This window comes from Acinonyx jubatus, chromosome C2 (genome assembly GCF_027475565.1).
Source record: "Acinonyx jubatus isolate Ajub_Pintada_27869175 chromosome C2, VMU_Ajub_asm_v1.0, whole genome shotgun sequence".
Taxonomy (NCBI): domain Eukaryota; kingdom Metazoa; phylum Chordata; class Mammalia; order Carnivora; family Felidae; genus Acinonyx; species Acinonyx jubatus.
Genome location: NC_069384.1, coordinates 77,505,742 through 77,520,727, shown reverse-complemented (window position 1 = coordinate 77,520,727; position 14,986 = coordinate 77,505,742). Strand labels below are relative to the sequence as shown.

The following is a 14,986-nucleotide window of genomic DNA, read 5'->3' as shown; positions in this document are numbered from 1 at the left end:
AAAATGAATAAACTGATATCTGGAATGATGAGGACATAGTATGGGTCACACAGTGGGCAGAAAGGCTGAGATCTAAACATTGCCCCAGATGCAAGTCCGAGTGTTCACACATTATTTAATTTTCTACACTAAATGGCTGAAGTTAATTTAGTTCAGTAGCCAATGATGACAAATAGAAGGGTATAAATAAAATACTCTAACAGGATACAATGATTAACTGTTCTGTAAAGGCATGACCACTGTTACTGCTGAAGATAGGAACACCATGCTCAGTGAGGACATTGACAGAACTCTGGAGACTTCCCAAATGTTCTATAAAAAAAAACATACTTCTGGGGCACATGGGTGGCTCATTGGTTAAGCATCTGACTCTTGATTTCAGCTCAGGTCAAGATCTCACGGTTCATGAGAGCAAGCCCCACATCGGGCTCTGCACTGACAGTAGGGAGCCTGCTTAGGATCCTCTGTGTCCCTCTCTCTCTGCCCCTCCCCTGCTCACGCTCTCTCTCCTTCTCTACTCTTCCTCAAAAGAAATAAACTTAAAACACACACACACACACACACACACACTTTTGTTTAATGTTTAACTTTTGAAAAGGTATACAGTGAAATACCACCATTCACTGCCCCATCAAGTTCCTTCCTGACTGCAGGGGACCACCATTAACACATTTTAGGTATCCTTCTAGAGTTGCTTTAGTATATTCAAGCACATGAAAATTTTTATTCTTATCCCTTCTCCACTTTTTTATACAAAAATGTGGCCTATTTACCCTTCTGAATGCTTTTTTTCTTTCACTTAATACGTTTTGAAAATTTTCTGTATGATCCCAGAATGCCTCTTTTTTTTTTTGCATATGCATCATATTCCATTGAATGGCTCTGTCCTATAATGTATCTAACAAGTCCCCTATTGACAGATATTTGCATTGTTTCCAAAATTTTGCTGTCCACAAACAAGGCTGCAAAGAACACTGGATATACAGCTGTTATTTTGCACAAATGCAAGAACATCCATAGTATAACTTCACAGAAGTGGAATGTGTCGATCAAAGAATAGATCATTTCGATATATTTTTTCCAATTGCTTTCCATAGGGAAGACAAGTAAGGTTTTGAAAAAGTCTACAGTTTTATATTCATCTTCACATGTTTTGGCAAAGTGCCTGGTGTAAAAGCATTCAACAACATGCTTATTTTAGGACTATTTTATTATTCTCCAATTTCCCTTACAGTCTTTTTTTCTTCTTCTGAAAAGTCTTAGTTTCACTACTGAGTTAATATTAGCTGAGGAGGAAGTCATGTAAGTGTAAGAGAGACAGGAAAAATCACCTGATGAGTCGTCAAAGAAAGTATGACTTTGAGCACTGGGCCTGGGGCAGTCAGGCTGCATTGTGGGAAGAACGGCATGGGGGATGGGAGCACTGTCATGGGATCATAGGGAATTTCCCTCCAGCATTATTTGGTCCTGCCAGTAGGGTCACTGGGACCAGTGATGCTGGTGCAGTCTTCTTTGTCAGTGGGTGTTCAAGGCATGCTTGATTAATGCTCCAGAATTCACTGATTTTGTGACTCACAGCTTCCAGCAGGCACGGTCTGCCTTGTTTGCTTTCTGACAATGGTGAACCAGCAGCAGAGGAGTCAGAAATCATTCAGTCCACTGGCTGACTGTTCAATTCAACAGGAAATGTGTTAAAATGAGAAAATCAGAATGTCTCGGTGTAAGGGCTGTGATCTTATTTTCTTAGACTTCCAGGAGGCTTTCATCATCAGCTTGGCTCAGAAAGCTTTGGTTCTGTCGCCTCAGTTGTCTTTATAGATAAGGAAATGGAGGCCAAGAAAACTCAAATAATTGGCTAGAGGTTACAGAACTCATTTATGACAGATATGGAATAGGATCCGCGGTCACTCGACTCTGTTCAGTGGACATTTCCTGGATGACTTGGGCTGTGCTGAGTGAATCATGGGGGAGGGGTAGAGCTCTGCATCATTTTCTACCACTTTATCTGAAGCAGCGTCATTCTTTTCCTGTTTTTCCTATATGGATTCTCATAAGGTTTTTTTTGTTTGCTTTTTTTGACCAATGGACTTTGTAGCCAAAATGTTTCACAGTGTTTTATCATACACTGAGAAAGCAAGCAAACCCAAATCCTACCACCACCCTAGCTCTGAGAGGAAAAGACATTTGAACAGATCCTAGGCCAGGCTAGTGTCCCTGTTTCCTTTTGTGAGAGAACAGTCTCAGGCTGGGAGGATTAGGACTGTTAATATTTAGAGAAGATTAGGTGGTTAGTATTAAAGCCCTATTATATAGAGAATATTCAAGAACTGAGAACCTACTTGTCAGTAGCTCAGGGCTGGGATGAGGCCAGAACTACATTTGTAGGTGGAGCAATGGAATGTTTGTTTTCTCGTCTTGTCTCCACCCCTTCTTAGCTGAGTGAACTTGACAGGTTGCTTCCCCACACTAGCCCATTTCCACACCTATAAAAAAGCCGCGATAATTCCTGGGCTGCAGTGGTTCTCAACGTTTGCTACACATTGGAGTCACCTGGGATGCCTGCAAAACTCCTGAGGTACTGATATGTGGGTCCCACATGGCAGATAGCCACTGAGTATCTTCTATAATGGCCCTGGTATGCAGCCTGGGCACTAGGAGTTTTAAAGGCTCTCCTCATAATTTGATATGTAGCCAAGGTTGAGAATAACTGTCTAGAGAACAGTAGTTCTCAGTGCAGTACTGCATAAACAGCATCACCTGGGAACCTGTTGGAAATGCAAGTTCTCAGGCCCACTTCAGACCTCCTAAATCATAAACTCTGGGAACAGAGCCCATAAATCTGTGTTTTTGATTCTGATGTGTACTGAAGTTTAGGAATCACTGAGATAGAGGTCTATGAATATCTTATCATGAAAAGGGTTAATCAAATTTTAAGCTAGAGGTAGGCCCATAAGTAGAAGCACCTGTTTGGAGAAGGGTGAAGAAAGCAAGGTAAGGAGACAAAAAAAGTTAATTTCCCAGAATCATCTAAAATTATGGTCATAATATTAGAAAAAGATTTCTCTTAGGTATTTTATTGCCAGGTGCTCTTTGAAGAGAGAAAGATTTGATTTTAAAAATGTACATATTTCTAAATCCTTTGAACTTTCTGATAAACATGTTTGTTTGGGAAAACTGGCCTTCTGAAAATGGGTGTCTTCCTTTCTGTGAGAAGGTATGAGTAAGATCATGGAAGACAGGACTTGGATTACTTTGGTCCCACCTAAGGAGAACAGCTTAGCAAATACCAGAGTTCAAGACTAAGCTCTCCGGCATGCTATGCCTAGAGGAAACAGACAAATGCGAGAACTATCTTTCCCATCAGCTTTTTGGAGAAGGCTATGGGTTATACTCATTAATCATAAGCACAAAGAGGGCTCAGTTTTCTCTAAACTAGATATTTTCTTTTTCCCACTCAGCCAGGGGCCATTGAGACTGCCATGGAAGACTTGAAAGGCCACATGGCGAAGACTCCTGGAGAGACAATTCAAGGCTTCTGGCTCTTGACAGAGTGAGTAGTTATGGCTAAGTGAGGGGCCATGGGAATCTAGCATTTTCCTTGACACCACTGTCACAGAATGGGAGATAGATCTATGGCAGAATTTCTTCTGGATGCCATGCAAAATAATTGGTTGGCATTACCCCCAGTTAGCGAGTCAAGTTTTGTGGTGCCCTATGGCTGACATATGACTAGGGTTGACTCCTACAACAATTTTCTGGGTATAGTCAGCTATCACTATGACTCCTTAGGTCTTCATAGCTCTCAAGGACTGTTGCACTGGACTCTTCTCTCTGATCTCTTTGGTTCGAGTCTCTTACAACTACTCTCATTCTAGCTACATGAGGCTACTAACCATCCCACTCTGGGTACAGTGGAAAGGAAGGTTAGAAAAGACAAATGAGGTCAGTATATACAGTTTGAATTTTATTTTATGTACAGTAACATGAGCTGTACATAACATCCCTACAAAATCATGCGGGATAGAAAAGACAAGCCACCAGTCCAGAGTTAGGTTAAAAACCGAGTGTAACACTTGAGACTTTATTCCTTCCAGAAGTTCTCCATTCATCCCTGAGGCTTATCTTAGCTCTAAGGGCTTTCATTGAAAATGACACCATAAAGATAGTTACCTTGTGTCTTGCCCCGAAATTCTAGTGTCTATGACTTTTTCTCCACCCACCAGTAGAATATCAGGAATGCCATGGTCTTTACAATAATAAGTAATATATTCACATAATAAGAGAAAGAGGCGCCTCTTTTCTGCTACAGAATACATAACACTAAATGGAGAATATAGTGAGAACTCCATTTTGGATACTCACTAAGTTTTCTGTCTCCAAAGGCTCTAGGAGAAAAGCTCAATAATTCCTATACCTTGAGTAAAGAAGCATTTAATCTTTCACTCCTGGGCCGGACATTTTCTTTGACTAAGTTTTGGGAGGGTGGGGTTGGTACAGGCAACACTTGAATGTCCAGTCTTCTAGGCCAGCAGAACAAAATCTCTCCGTCAGTGGAGTGTAGAACCAGGTCACCTGTGGATCCATTTGCCTGATGGCCATGTTACATTCTTATTTCAAATGGGTTCTAAGAATTGAGTGAAAATGAAATTAGAAAGACAACCTGACCATGTCTAAGCATTTGTTTCTTCATGTATAAACTGGAGATAGTGATAAGTACCTGAGGAGTTGTTACGAGGGCTAAATGAGACAGCATGGTAAAACTCTTAGCAAAGTCCTCAGCACATGGTGGATTTTTATCAGACATCAGTGTCCCTCCTCTGTTCACAAGTTATGTCTATTGGTAAAGGCCTTTTGTTTGTGTTTGTTTGGTAGCCTATGCCTTTATTTTTGTCCTATCCATCTCTGTATCTTTCATCTCTGGGTTATCTCTATGAAAAAAAAAAGTGTATAATTGAGGCTTTTTGCTTATTCACTTTTACCAACCCTTTTCCAACGCCACCTGCCATCTGCAAAGTAAAATTTGACTTGTGCAAATAAAAAAGTCTGCCTTGATTAGGACAGATGTCTCCTTGAATTCTGAAGGTCTAATCAGAAGTAGATACTTAACCTGTTTTGTTCCTACAGTACATTTCATTTATAAGAAAGAATGCCCAAATATGGTCTTTCAAAATCCAGTAGTAGCTTTTTGAATTCTCAAATAATAGAATCAGCAGGTTTTTTTTTTTTTTTAATAGTACATGCTTTAATTGCTTGGTCTTTTTTGTATAGAAATGTGTCTTATTTTTGTTTGGAATGTTTTTGTTTCATGATTATAAAGGCCTTTAGATATCAGTTTGTCCCAAGATAAATCAGACTGTGTGATCTGTATTAAGACTTAGCACCATAATTCTGTCAGTTTGATTTATCGTCAACTGGGATGATTGATAAAACCAGCAGTTTTCAGATAAATCTGAAAAGGTGTGCCCCAGGACCCAAGTTTTGCATCTAGCTCTGAACCTAATAGGAAGCTCAAAGGGTTGGTGAAGACTATCTGGCATCTAGTTTTCTATGTCTCTTTTGCTTTGTGCTATATACATTTATATTACAGACAGTAATGAGGGATGTATCATGTGCGTGTGGAATTTTAAGCAATAATTTTCATTTGCTGTCAGACTTTTCTTCCTTTGCACTTTGGAACCATTTCTTCTCTTTCAACGGTAGTTCTTTTGTGTTCTTTTTGGTCTTCCTCTCTGCCAAAATCCTTTTATACCTCTTCCTACTCTCCATCTAAAGCTACTTTTAAGAAAGATTTGAATCCAGTCATTTCTACCATAGTAAGAATTTGCCAGTTGCTTTTCTTTTCCTGTTAAACCTTAAAGCTGGTTCAGACTGTCTTCTTGTAGTGGAAAAAGCTGCCAGTTGCAAAGAAGGTGGTCCAGGCATCTGGGCTAAATAAATAGGCTCCCAGTCACTGTGACTGTTCAAGAAGAAGATTGGAGGCATTTGTCAAAGGAAGGGCATGCATGGAGGTTTTGAATGACCTTTCACACTTAAGTCTTTGTTTGTAGTGCACCAATGTAGGAAAGGCAAAAGCAAGGATCAAAGCAATCAATATCAGCACGAAATCCCCAAAATAACAACAGCAAAACAGAACAAAAGAAAGAACTAAATAAACCAATAAACATATAGGCCCAGAGAAGTACGAGCCTGGGGCTATGCTTTTCCCTTTCTCTTTTTTTCTAATGGGATAAGACCCATCCATCCATTCAGTTCTTATGAGTTACAGAGGCTGTACTATAGACCAGCTTCCCCAACTGTGCCAACCACACATAACTCTTTCCAAGTGTAACACTTTTTTGTGTGTGTGACAGCAATGACTGGGCTTTATGCACATCAATGGTTAGCTCCTTTTATGGAGATGAGAAACCCCTAGTTACTCATCCAACAGTTGAAAGAATGTTTGCTTTCAAACAAGTATTCCAGTTTCAGAATGATAAGAGTGAAAAACCCTTCCAATGATATATATATAGCACATTAAAAAATAACTTTATGACCATGAACTTGCTTTATGTTCACTACAACCTTGCTGGTTTTGTGATTGTCATGTGACAGATGAGAAATAGAGATGTGGGACGAGGAAGTGGACAGCTGAGATCACATAAGGGGTAAAGCAAGGAAGGCAGACTGCTCTCCTATACTAGCTCGGTTCTAATTCTTTCCCAAAGGGTGTAAGGTATAGGTGTGGGGTCACTCATCACAGCTCAACTTTTAGTCATGGTTGGTCAGAGCCCCAGAAATGGTTTGATATAGGAGTGTGATGTGGGGAGTATCGTGAGCTTAAGGGCCTTGTGTATCTTATTTAAGAACTTAGATTCTACCCTGTAGGCGATGGGGAGGCACTGATTGGTGAGAAAGTGTGACTATATTTCAATTTAAAAAGATCACTGAAGGCTCACAATCCCTTATCTAAAACCCCTGGAATCCGATATGAATCAGATTGAGAATTTTTCAGATTTTAGAAAGGTAAAACAATACATATGCATTTTATTTTATGCTCCAAGTGGAGGCCTGTGACAGCCCCCCATAATCAAACACACTAAAATTTTTGCAGGAAAACCTGTCATATTCAACATAGAATAGATGACCTCATGTTGGTTCAGATCTGGTTTTACCATAAAGTGCGTCTGAGCCACAGCTGCGCCATTTTCAGGGCTTTATTGAATTTGGAATTATGGATGAGGGTGTATGGCCTGTACATGTTTGAAATGTGAAGGATCAATGGATGGCTGGAAGGCTGGCTGCCACACCAGATACTAGTGCAATATCAGCGAGGGTCTGATCCAGTGGCGTGCTGGAGCTGGTTCACGCTGGCTTATGAGAGGTCAGCATTACAATTTCAGGAATTTTGAGAGTTGGTTGTTAATTATTAAAACATAAAATGTCACACCAAGTGAATTAAACTTAAAGGTGATGTAGTCAAAACTCCTTACTTTCTGATTTTTTTTTTTTTACTTTGTTTTGCTGTTGATTTGCTGTTGGGGTGATTTATGCCTATTATGCTTGCATAGTGGAAATACTACATGATAACTTGCTACTGTACCTCTTTTCTCCGCTACACATTCAGTGGTGTCATGTACATGGCTTGGAATTGACCCTGGGGGCAGTGATTCCATCATGGAAGTCAGCAAACACTAGATATCAGAGTTCAATTTATTGCTTTATTGATTGTCTAAACTTCAGAAAGCAACAGGGAATATGTTAACAATGCAGAATAAACTTCCAGGTATGCCATGTCTGTGGCTGTGATATTGTAAATACATAGAAAAAAACTTGAGGAAATATAGTTCCAGCATTTAAAAACTATTGTCCAGTTCCACAAAAGTCACCTTCTTTATTGAAGAATAGGTTTAACTCTGGACAGGCAGCTGAGGGAAGCGTCATGCCAAGCAGAGGCTGCTGAGGGTCTGTATTCTGTATTCTGGCTAGGCAGAAGACATTGGGGTTCTCACACCTACACTGCTGACCCCCAGCCCAAGCTGGAAATTATAAAAAGCCCCTTCTTTCTGTTACAACCCTCTTGTGCTCTTTTCTGCAAAAACATAACATGGTGCACACTTGAAAGAAAAATGCATGACAGAATTCTGTTGTTAATCATAGAGCATATACTGAAGGGTGCATATGGGACTGAGAGGCAAACTAATAATTGACAGAGCAAGGCTTTGTGGATCTCTCTGTTTAATTGTCTGTGAGGCAGGAGTTCAGGCCAATTCTTGGGCTTTGGCCTGGGAAACTGATGGGTTCCCTGTGTTGCCATTCCAGGCTTAGAAGAAAACGATAACTCTACTTTATTGAGAAACCGCCATATGCCAAACAATGCAGAAGAAACTTTGTGCCTGCAGTGTTATTTAATTATCCCAACAATCTTGTCATTCCCTTCTTATAGAACTTGCTGAGTACAGTTTTGGGGAAAAAAATGTGTCTGAGATGTCCATAGGACATCCACATGGAGATGTTGAATGGGTGGATTTACATATGCATCCAGATACTGTCTTAAGTAGTGTGTTCAAAAGGGACAGTAATCTTGACATATTTGTTTCTTATAGCCTTCTATAGAATCTAAGGGTGTAAAGTAACATTAAATCGGTAAAAGCATTTTTCAAGGGATGTCACCCAAACTCGGGTGAGCTGTTTTGCGATGTTCTAAATTTATACTGGTATATTATTCAGTTAAATTAGAAAGATTAGTTTGAAGGCACTTGGGTATAGGCTGTGAGGAGATGGAGAGAGAGGCCGACAGGAGAACTAGAGAGATGCAACCATCGACTCCAGTTAGATCCCAGTTAGCTGAAACCATTAAGAATAGTGCCCTAAGAAGATACCACTTAGGACCCAGACCTCTAGTCCAGTCCATCCTGGAGCTTTATATGCCTCCACAGCTCTAAAGACAACACGGTGTCTATCTTAACTTTATCTCCTCCTTTTATTGCCCTTCTTGGTCCTTCTGGGAAAGTACTTTTTGAAGAAATTGTGTGTACACTTTCAGAAGTGATCCATTAAGCCAGCACCAAGGAGAACATCTTGACACTTCCCAAAGTCTCAAAAATTGTGTTATAATGGCACTAAAGTGGCTCTTCAGTAGAATGTACTCAAGATGTCTTTGTGTATGGTGCTTAAAGAGGCAGGAGGAGATGGGATCTTCCTTTAAGCACATTAGTCTGAAATGGTTGGGGGGGATGTTCTCATTCCTCTTGTTGCTAAATGGGAAGACTTGCCTCTGGTGGCTGGGGTGGGGGGGTGAGGGAGTCAAGTAACTCTCAGTCTTTATCTTGTGGAAAATACTTACAGTGTTTCTCATTGCCTACCTTCCCCTAAACCCACCCAGGTTTCTATCCTTGCACTTTGGTATAAAAAATATGTGAAATCCGATTAACTGGCTACGTTGAACATATAGACAATAGAACAGAAGTAAAGTCGAGGAGGCAGCCTGGCATCCTAGAAAGAGTCTTGAATTTGGAGTCAGAAGCCTTGGGTCTGAATCCTGGTTCTACTACTCACGATCAGTGTACCTCAGTAAACTTAAGTAGGTTTTGCCATTTTTTTTTAAATTAGGGCATTTGTTTTAATGTAGTCTTTAGTCCATTAGAAATTCACTTTTCTTGAAAGAAGCACAGCCATTGTTAATTTTTGTAGTATTTTTTCATTCCAGCTTTTCTTCATGCATCTTTGCCAAAGATTGTTGTAATATTAATAAATAACATTTAAATTGTACCAAGTGTTCTGCTAAGTGATTTCCCTCCATTTGCCATTAGATTGGTATAATACATATGGTTTTGATGATTTCTAAATGGCACTTCCCTTAGGTTTTTTCTTGTTATCATGTAGGTTTTGTGAAGTTACTTGATCATTCACCTATTGTTAGATGATTACTTTCCAAACTGTCAGTGGTTATGTAAATGTAAGGATTTATATATTTAAAAAATTGTTTAATGTTTGTTTGTTTATTTATTTACATTTATTTATATTTTTTAGAGACAGAGCACTGGTTGGGGAGGGATAGAGAGAGAGGGAGATAGAATCCAAAGCAGGTTCCAGGTTCTGAGCTGTCAGCACAGAGCCCAATGTGGGGCTTGAACTCACAAACCATGAGATCATGACCTGAGCCGAAGTCAGATGCTTAACTGACTGAGCCACCCAGGCACCCCATAATGTTTATTTATTTTTGAGAGAGAGAATACAAGTGGGGAAGGAGCAGAGAGAGAAGGAGAGAGAGGATCCAAAGCAGGCTCCACACTGTCAGTGCAAAGCCTAATGTGGGGCTCAAGCCCATGAACCACGGGATCATGACTTGAGCTGAAGTCAGATGCTCAACTGACTCAGCCACCCAGCTGCCCCTAAGGATTTATATTATTCTTTAAAAACTGAAGCCCTCAGTAAGGGATATATACCAGTAGTTGCAGAGTAAGACTACACAGTTGGAAAGAGAAATGAAAATACATTAAGGCATTCTCCATTTATTTTTTTGATAAAGAAAATAAGTAATATTGTACAGCACTTTGTAGTTAAAAATGTTCTTCTTCAGTTAATCCAATCTTCAGAGCACTTATCTGAGGTAGGAAACATTACCTCCAGTTTGCAGGTGAAGAAATCAAGGCTTGAAAGTGTCCCAGGGCCGCAAAGTAGCAGAGGTAGGGCCCCGATGCATTATGCTTCCCCCAGTTTTGCGAAAATGGTCTTTTTGCTCTTGTGGCCAGATTCCATGTGTACCCCTTATTGGATTCTAGTCTGTTATTCCTCTGGCAGAAACATGTTGGATACACTCAGAATTCTGTTTCTTGGGCTTGGTGGGGTACATGGAAGTATGCAGGCATCTCTGCTTAATTTTAAAAGATTTCACGGAAGAAAGAGCTATCCTAGAAGTTTAAATGAAAAGAAAGGCATCCTGAGACAGAAAGGGATGTTGAGGAACAGACAACTGGGCAGTATCTCTCAGGCACAGAGTGCCCCTGGAGCACACTGATCCCCAAAGCAGCACTGTGGGTGATCACTTTCACACCTGCCCTCACATGTGATCCTCAGACAGACCCATGGGAGGAGGCCAGGAGGAACTATTGGCTTTATTTTATGGATGAAGAAACCCAGAGATTAAATGACCTCCCTAAGGGCAACCACTTATTAAGGGTCACAGGAGGGCTTGACTTCACAGGACCCCTCTCCCAGCCTTGTTGTCTTCTCATCACATGGCTCGTGCTGCTTTTGTGAATTTTCATCTCCTGATACAGAGATGGCCGCAGTTTCAATTGCGTAAATGATCTTTGTGCCTGTGTCTGGTTTCTTTGTTGATTGTCTGTTGTTTGCAGGGAGGAGGGCAGACATTCATCGAGTAGGTTCAGAGACCTTTTCCTCTTTTCCTCTCCAGATCTTACTCTGCCTGTGCTGTGCATCTGACATTATTTAGTCTTTTCCCAGAATCAGCTAAAAAGTCAAATACTTATAGGGGCTGGTGAGTGCCACTGATGGACTAAGGCCAATCACACTTTATCTTGTCACTGTCTGATTCTAAGGAGTGCTGAACTACCATTGTAATGAAAAATACTGCTACTTATAATTTAAAAATAAGTAGAAAGACCCCCCAAAACCTGGAAATCAGGGATTTCTAACCGTCTTAGTCGTGAATAATAAATGTACTATGCAAAATAACATTCTGAAATGTATCTCCCCCCAGCCCCACCCATTTTTGTGTACATTCGTCTATTCTAGACCCTTGCTACTCAAAGGGTGGTCTTGGAATGAGCAGTATCAGCATTCCTAGGGATTTGTTAGCAGGGCTAATCCTCAGGGGCCACCCCAGACATGCTGAGCCTGAATCCCCAGTTAATTCTGATGTTCATTAAAATTTGGGAAGTACTGGTCCAGATCACTTTCATGCTTATGGACTGAGGACTTCAGTGGCTCCTCACTGCCTAAATACTCTTCTGCTGCATCTTTCAAACCCTGCACGCCATGGAATGAATTTTCCTCTCTAGCCTTATTTACCATTATACCCCTTTACAAATTATCAAATTGGACTGTCCACCGGTCTCCAAATGTTCCTGACACAGTGCTTTGACATCATGATTGTACTCACTCACTCACTCACTCTGCTTATTTGGTATGTCTTTCTTCCTTTCTGTTTGTTCAGACCTTTCCTGTCCTTCAGAGGTGTTATGTCTATAAAGCCTTTCCATCTTAATTCAACCAGAAGAATCTTCTCTCTTTTTTCTGGTCATGTTATACTACATGGCATAGTTCACTGTGCACATTGTGAGGAAAGCATTCCTCGAGACAGGGCCTGACTCTGATTCATGTTTTGTCCAAGCCCATCTCTGCCCACCTCCCAGTGGTGTCTGACATGTGGGAGGGGCTCAGAACCCATCATGGACTTGACTTGAATTTAATTCTGATTGAGTTGTCTACTGTTTGAAGCCCTTCACTGACACTAGCAGGGTCCACCCATTGAGTCCTGCCTCCATTTCCCTGGGCCTCCAAGCAGCCCACAGCCCAAGGAGACTTCTTGCATCCTTTGTGCACTCAAGCTGGAAAGTGCCTCAAATCCATTAAGATGTTAATGACCTGTGGCAGGACTCTGGCAGCAACAAATTCACCTCTGTTGCCAGAAACCATTTATACTGGGTGGGTGTTTTCGACAACCACTTAATTAAACACATTGCTTTTCTCTATAAATTCCCCATGGCAGCAGATGTATCCAGATAGCTAATGGTCCCTGAGTGACCTGAATTATAGGACAGTGAGGGCATTTAGTTACTGCAGTCAGAAATGTACCTCGAAATGTTTGTTTTCCCAAGACTGCTACTAATTAGGGAGGAGTCAAAAAGAGCCAAGAGGTGAAAAAAGTCTGATGCAGCGAAATGCCCAATTCCATCACTTACTAGCCATGTGACCTTGGTATACAAATCTCTTGTATCCTCCGGACCTCAGTTTTATCGTTGATAAAATGGGGGTGTAAAACGGGATATCAATTGAAGAGTTAAATTACCTAAAATATGTAAAATGCTCACAATTTTTGCCACATGGTCTGTGCCACAGGAGAGTTGACTCTTATTGTTATTGTCATCATTGTTGCTATTTATTTATATTCACTCATTCATACGTTCATTTGTGTGTTCACCAAACTCCTCCCATAAATCAGACTCCACCCTGAGTGATGAAAATACAGAAGCAACAAGACAAGATTTTCATGTTCAGGGAGTTCTGAGTCTTGAGGGAAGGAGGATATGTAAATGAAGTCAAAACACAGTATGATGTATGCTGATATACAGTCCTGCAAGTGATCTTTTGGGAGGATAGAACTTGTTGTATTTGTACTGTAGACTCTGGTGAAGGCAATATCCAGGATTAAAGAAGGAAGAGAAATTTCCAAAAATATATGATGGGGAATTAAATCCCAGAAGGAGGGAAGAATATTTGTAGAATAACAGACAGAGGCTCAGGGATCCACAAACTGTCAGGGTGTCTTGATTATAGTGATCAAGAGTAAGAGAGCTATAAATAAGCTAGAAAAGTAGAAAGGAACCAGAAAATCCGGAATTTTGAATACCAGGGTAAGGAGTTTTCATCTTATTTTTTCCTGCAGTGACAAGCTGGAGATCCATAGGTCATTCAAATGCTTTTATTATTTTTATTTACTTTAAATGTATGTTTATTTATTTTGAGAGAGAGAGAGAGAGTGAGTGAGTGCAAGAGAGGGGCAGAGAAAAAGGGAGAGAGGATCCCAAGTAGAGTGTGACATGGGGATTGATCCCACAAACTGTGAGATCATGACTGAGTTGAAATCAAGAGTCAGACACTTAATGGACTGAGCCACTCAGAGGCCCCTCAAATGCTTTTAAATAGGGTATATATTTCCAGTTTGCCAACATCTTGTCATTCCGCATTACCTTGCACTGACCTCTCTTTGTTCCCTTTACAGTGATGTCTGGTAGGTTCTCCCCGTCATGACAGACACTGTGTGCATCTCTTCCAACTACATGTTCAGTGACCTTACCTTGGTTTCTTGAAATCATTTGTGATAGGATAATTCTTTTTATTTATTTGTTTTGAGAGAGAGAGAGAGAGAGAGAGAGAGAGAGAGAGAGAGAGCAAGCATGGGAGGGGCAGAGAGAAAGGGAGAGAGAATCCCAAGCATGGGACTTAAACCCATGAACCATGAGATCATGGCCTGAGCTACAATCAAGAGTTGGTCGCTTAACGGACTGAGCCACCCAGGTGCCCCTGTGGTAGGATAATTTATACCAAGGAAATGAAATGAAGGCATTATCGTTATCATTATTTTTGAAAGTGTTTACTATTTACAGCATCCTACTGCCGTTCTGTTTCCTTCGTGACCATGGTAGGCATTTCTTGTTTGAGTTACTGAAAGATATGAAATAAGGAGTTTTAGAAAAATAATTTTTAGAAAGGTAATAGGTTCTGGAGATAATTTACCAATAATTTAAACTTCATCTTGATTATTTAGGGGCGTGCCAATGTGTGTTTTAGTAAAAAAAATAAATAAATAAGACCTCGATCTTAATATTGAGGCTATCAACGCATTTGGGTCACTACAGCTGTTATACAAACAACTATTATAGACTCTTATGAATAAACATGCGGTCTGATTAACAAACAGGAAATTGTGTTTACTCTCTGAGGTATCCAGGTTGTCCCCAGATGCCCTGTTTTAGGTAAGATAGGGTAGGTCTAAGAAGAGTAAACCGTGTGAAGAAGAAGGAGTCTCTGCTTCCACTTGTCTTTTAGTAGAAAGAACTATAAAGTTTAAGAATTAAAATGCTGTGCTCTGTGAATTAATAAAAAAATGTAGATGTCCGAGCAAGGAAAATTACAAGGGACAGAAAGAGAATTGTGTAATGATAAAATGGTCAATCCACCAAGAAGACAGAACAATCCTAAATCTGTATGCACTAAACAAGAGAGCTGCAAAATATGTGAAATGAAAACTGATAGAATGGGA

At 40.4% G+C, this 14,986-nt stretch overlaps 1 protein-coding gene across 5 annotated transcripts in view; it reads left to right on the top strand.

Moving 5' to 3' along the window:
• Positions 1-14,986, top strand: part of TPRG1 (tumor protein p63 regulated 1) — a 215,088-nt gene that overhangs the window by 111,118 nt on the left and 88,984 nt on the right. For all 5 annotated transcript variants that reach the window (XM_053221067.1, XM_015064391.3, XM_027061201.2 and 2 more), the window contains one exon: positions 3,459-3,550. In XM_053221067.1, the coding sequence (XP_053077042.1) occupies positions 3,459-3,550 (92 nt within the window). The remainder of the gene's footprint in view (positions 1-3,458; positions 3,551-14,986) is intronic.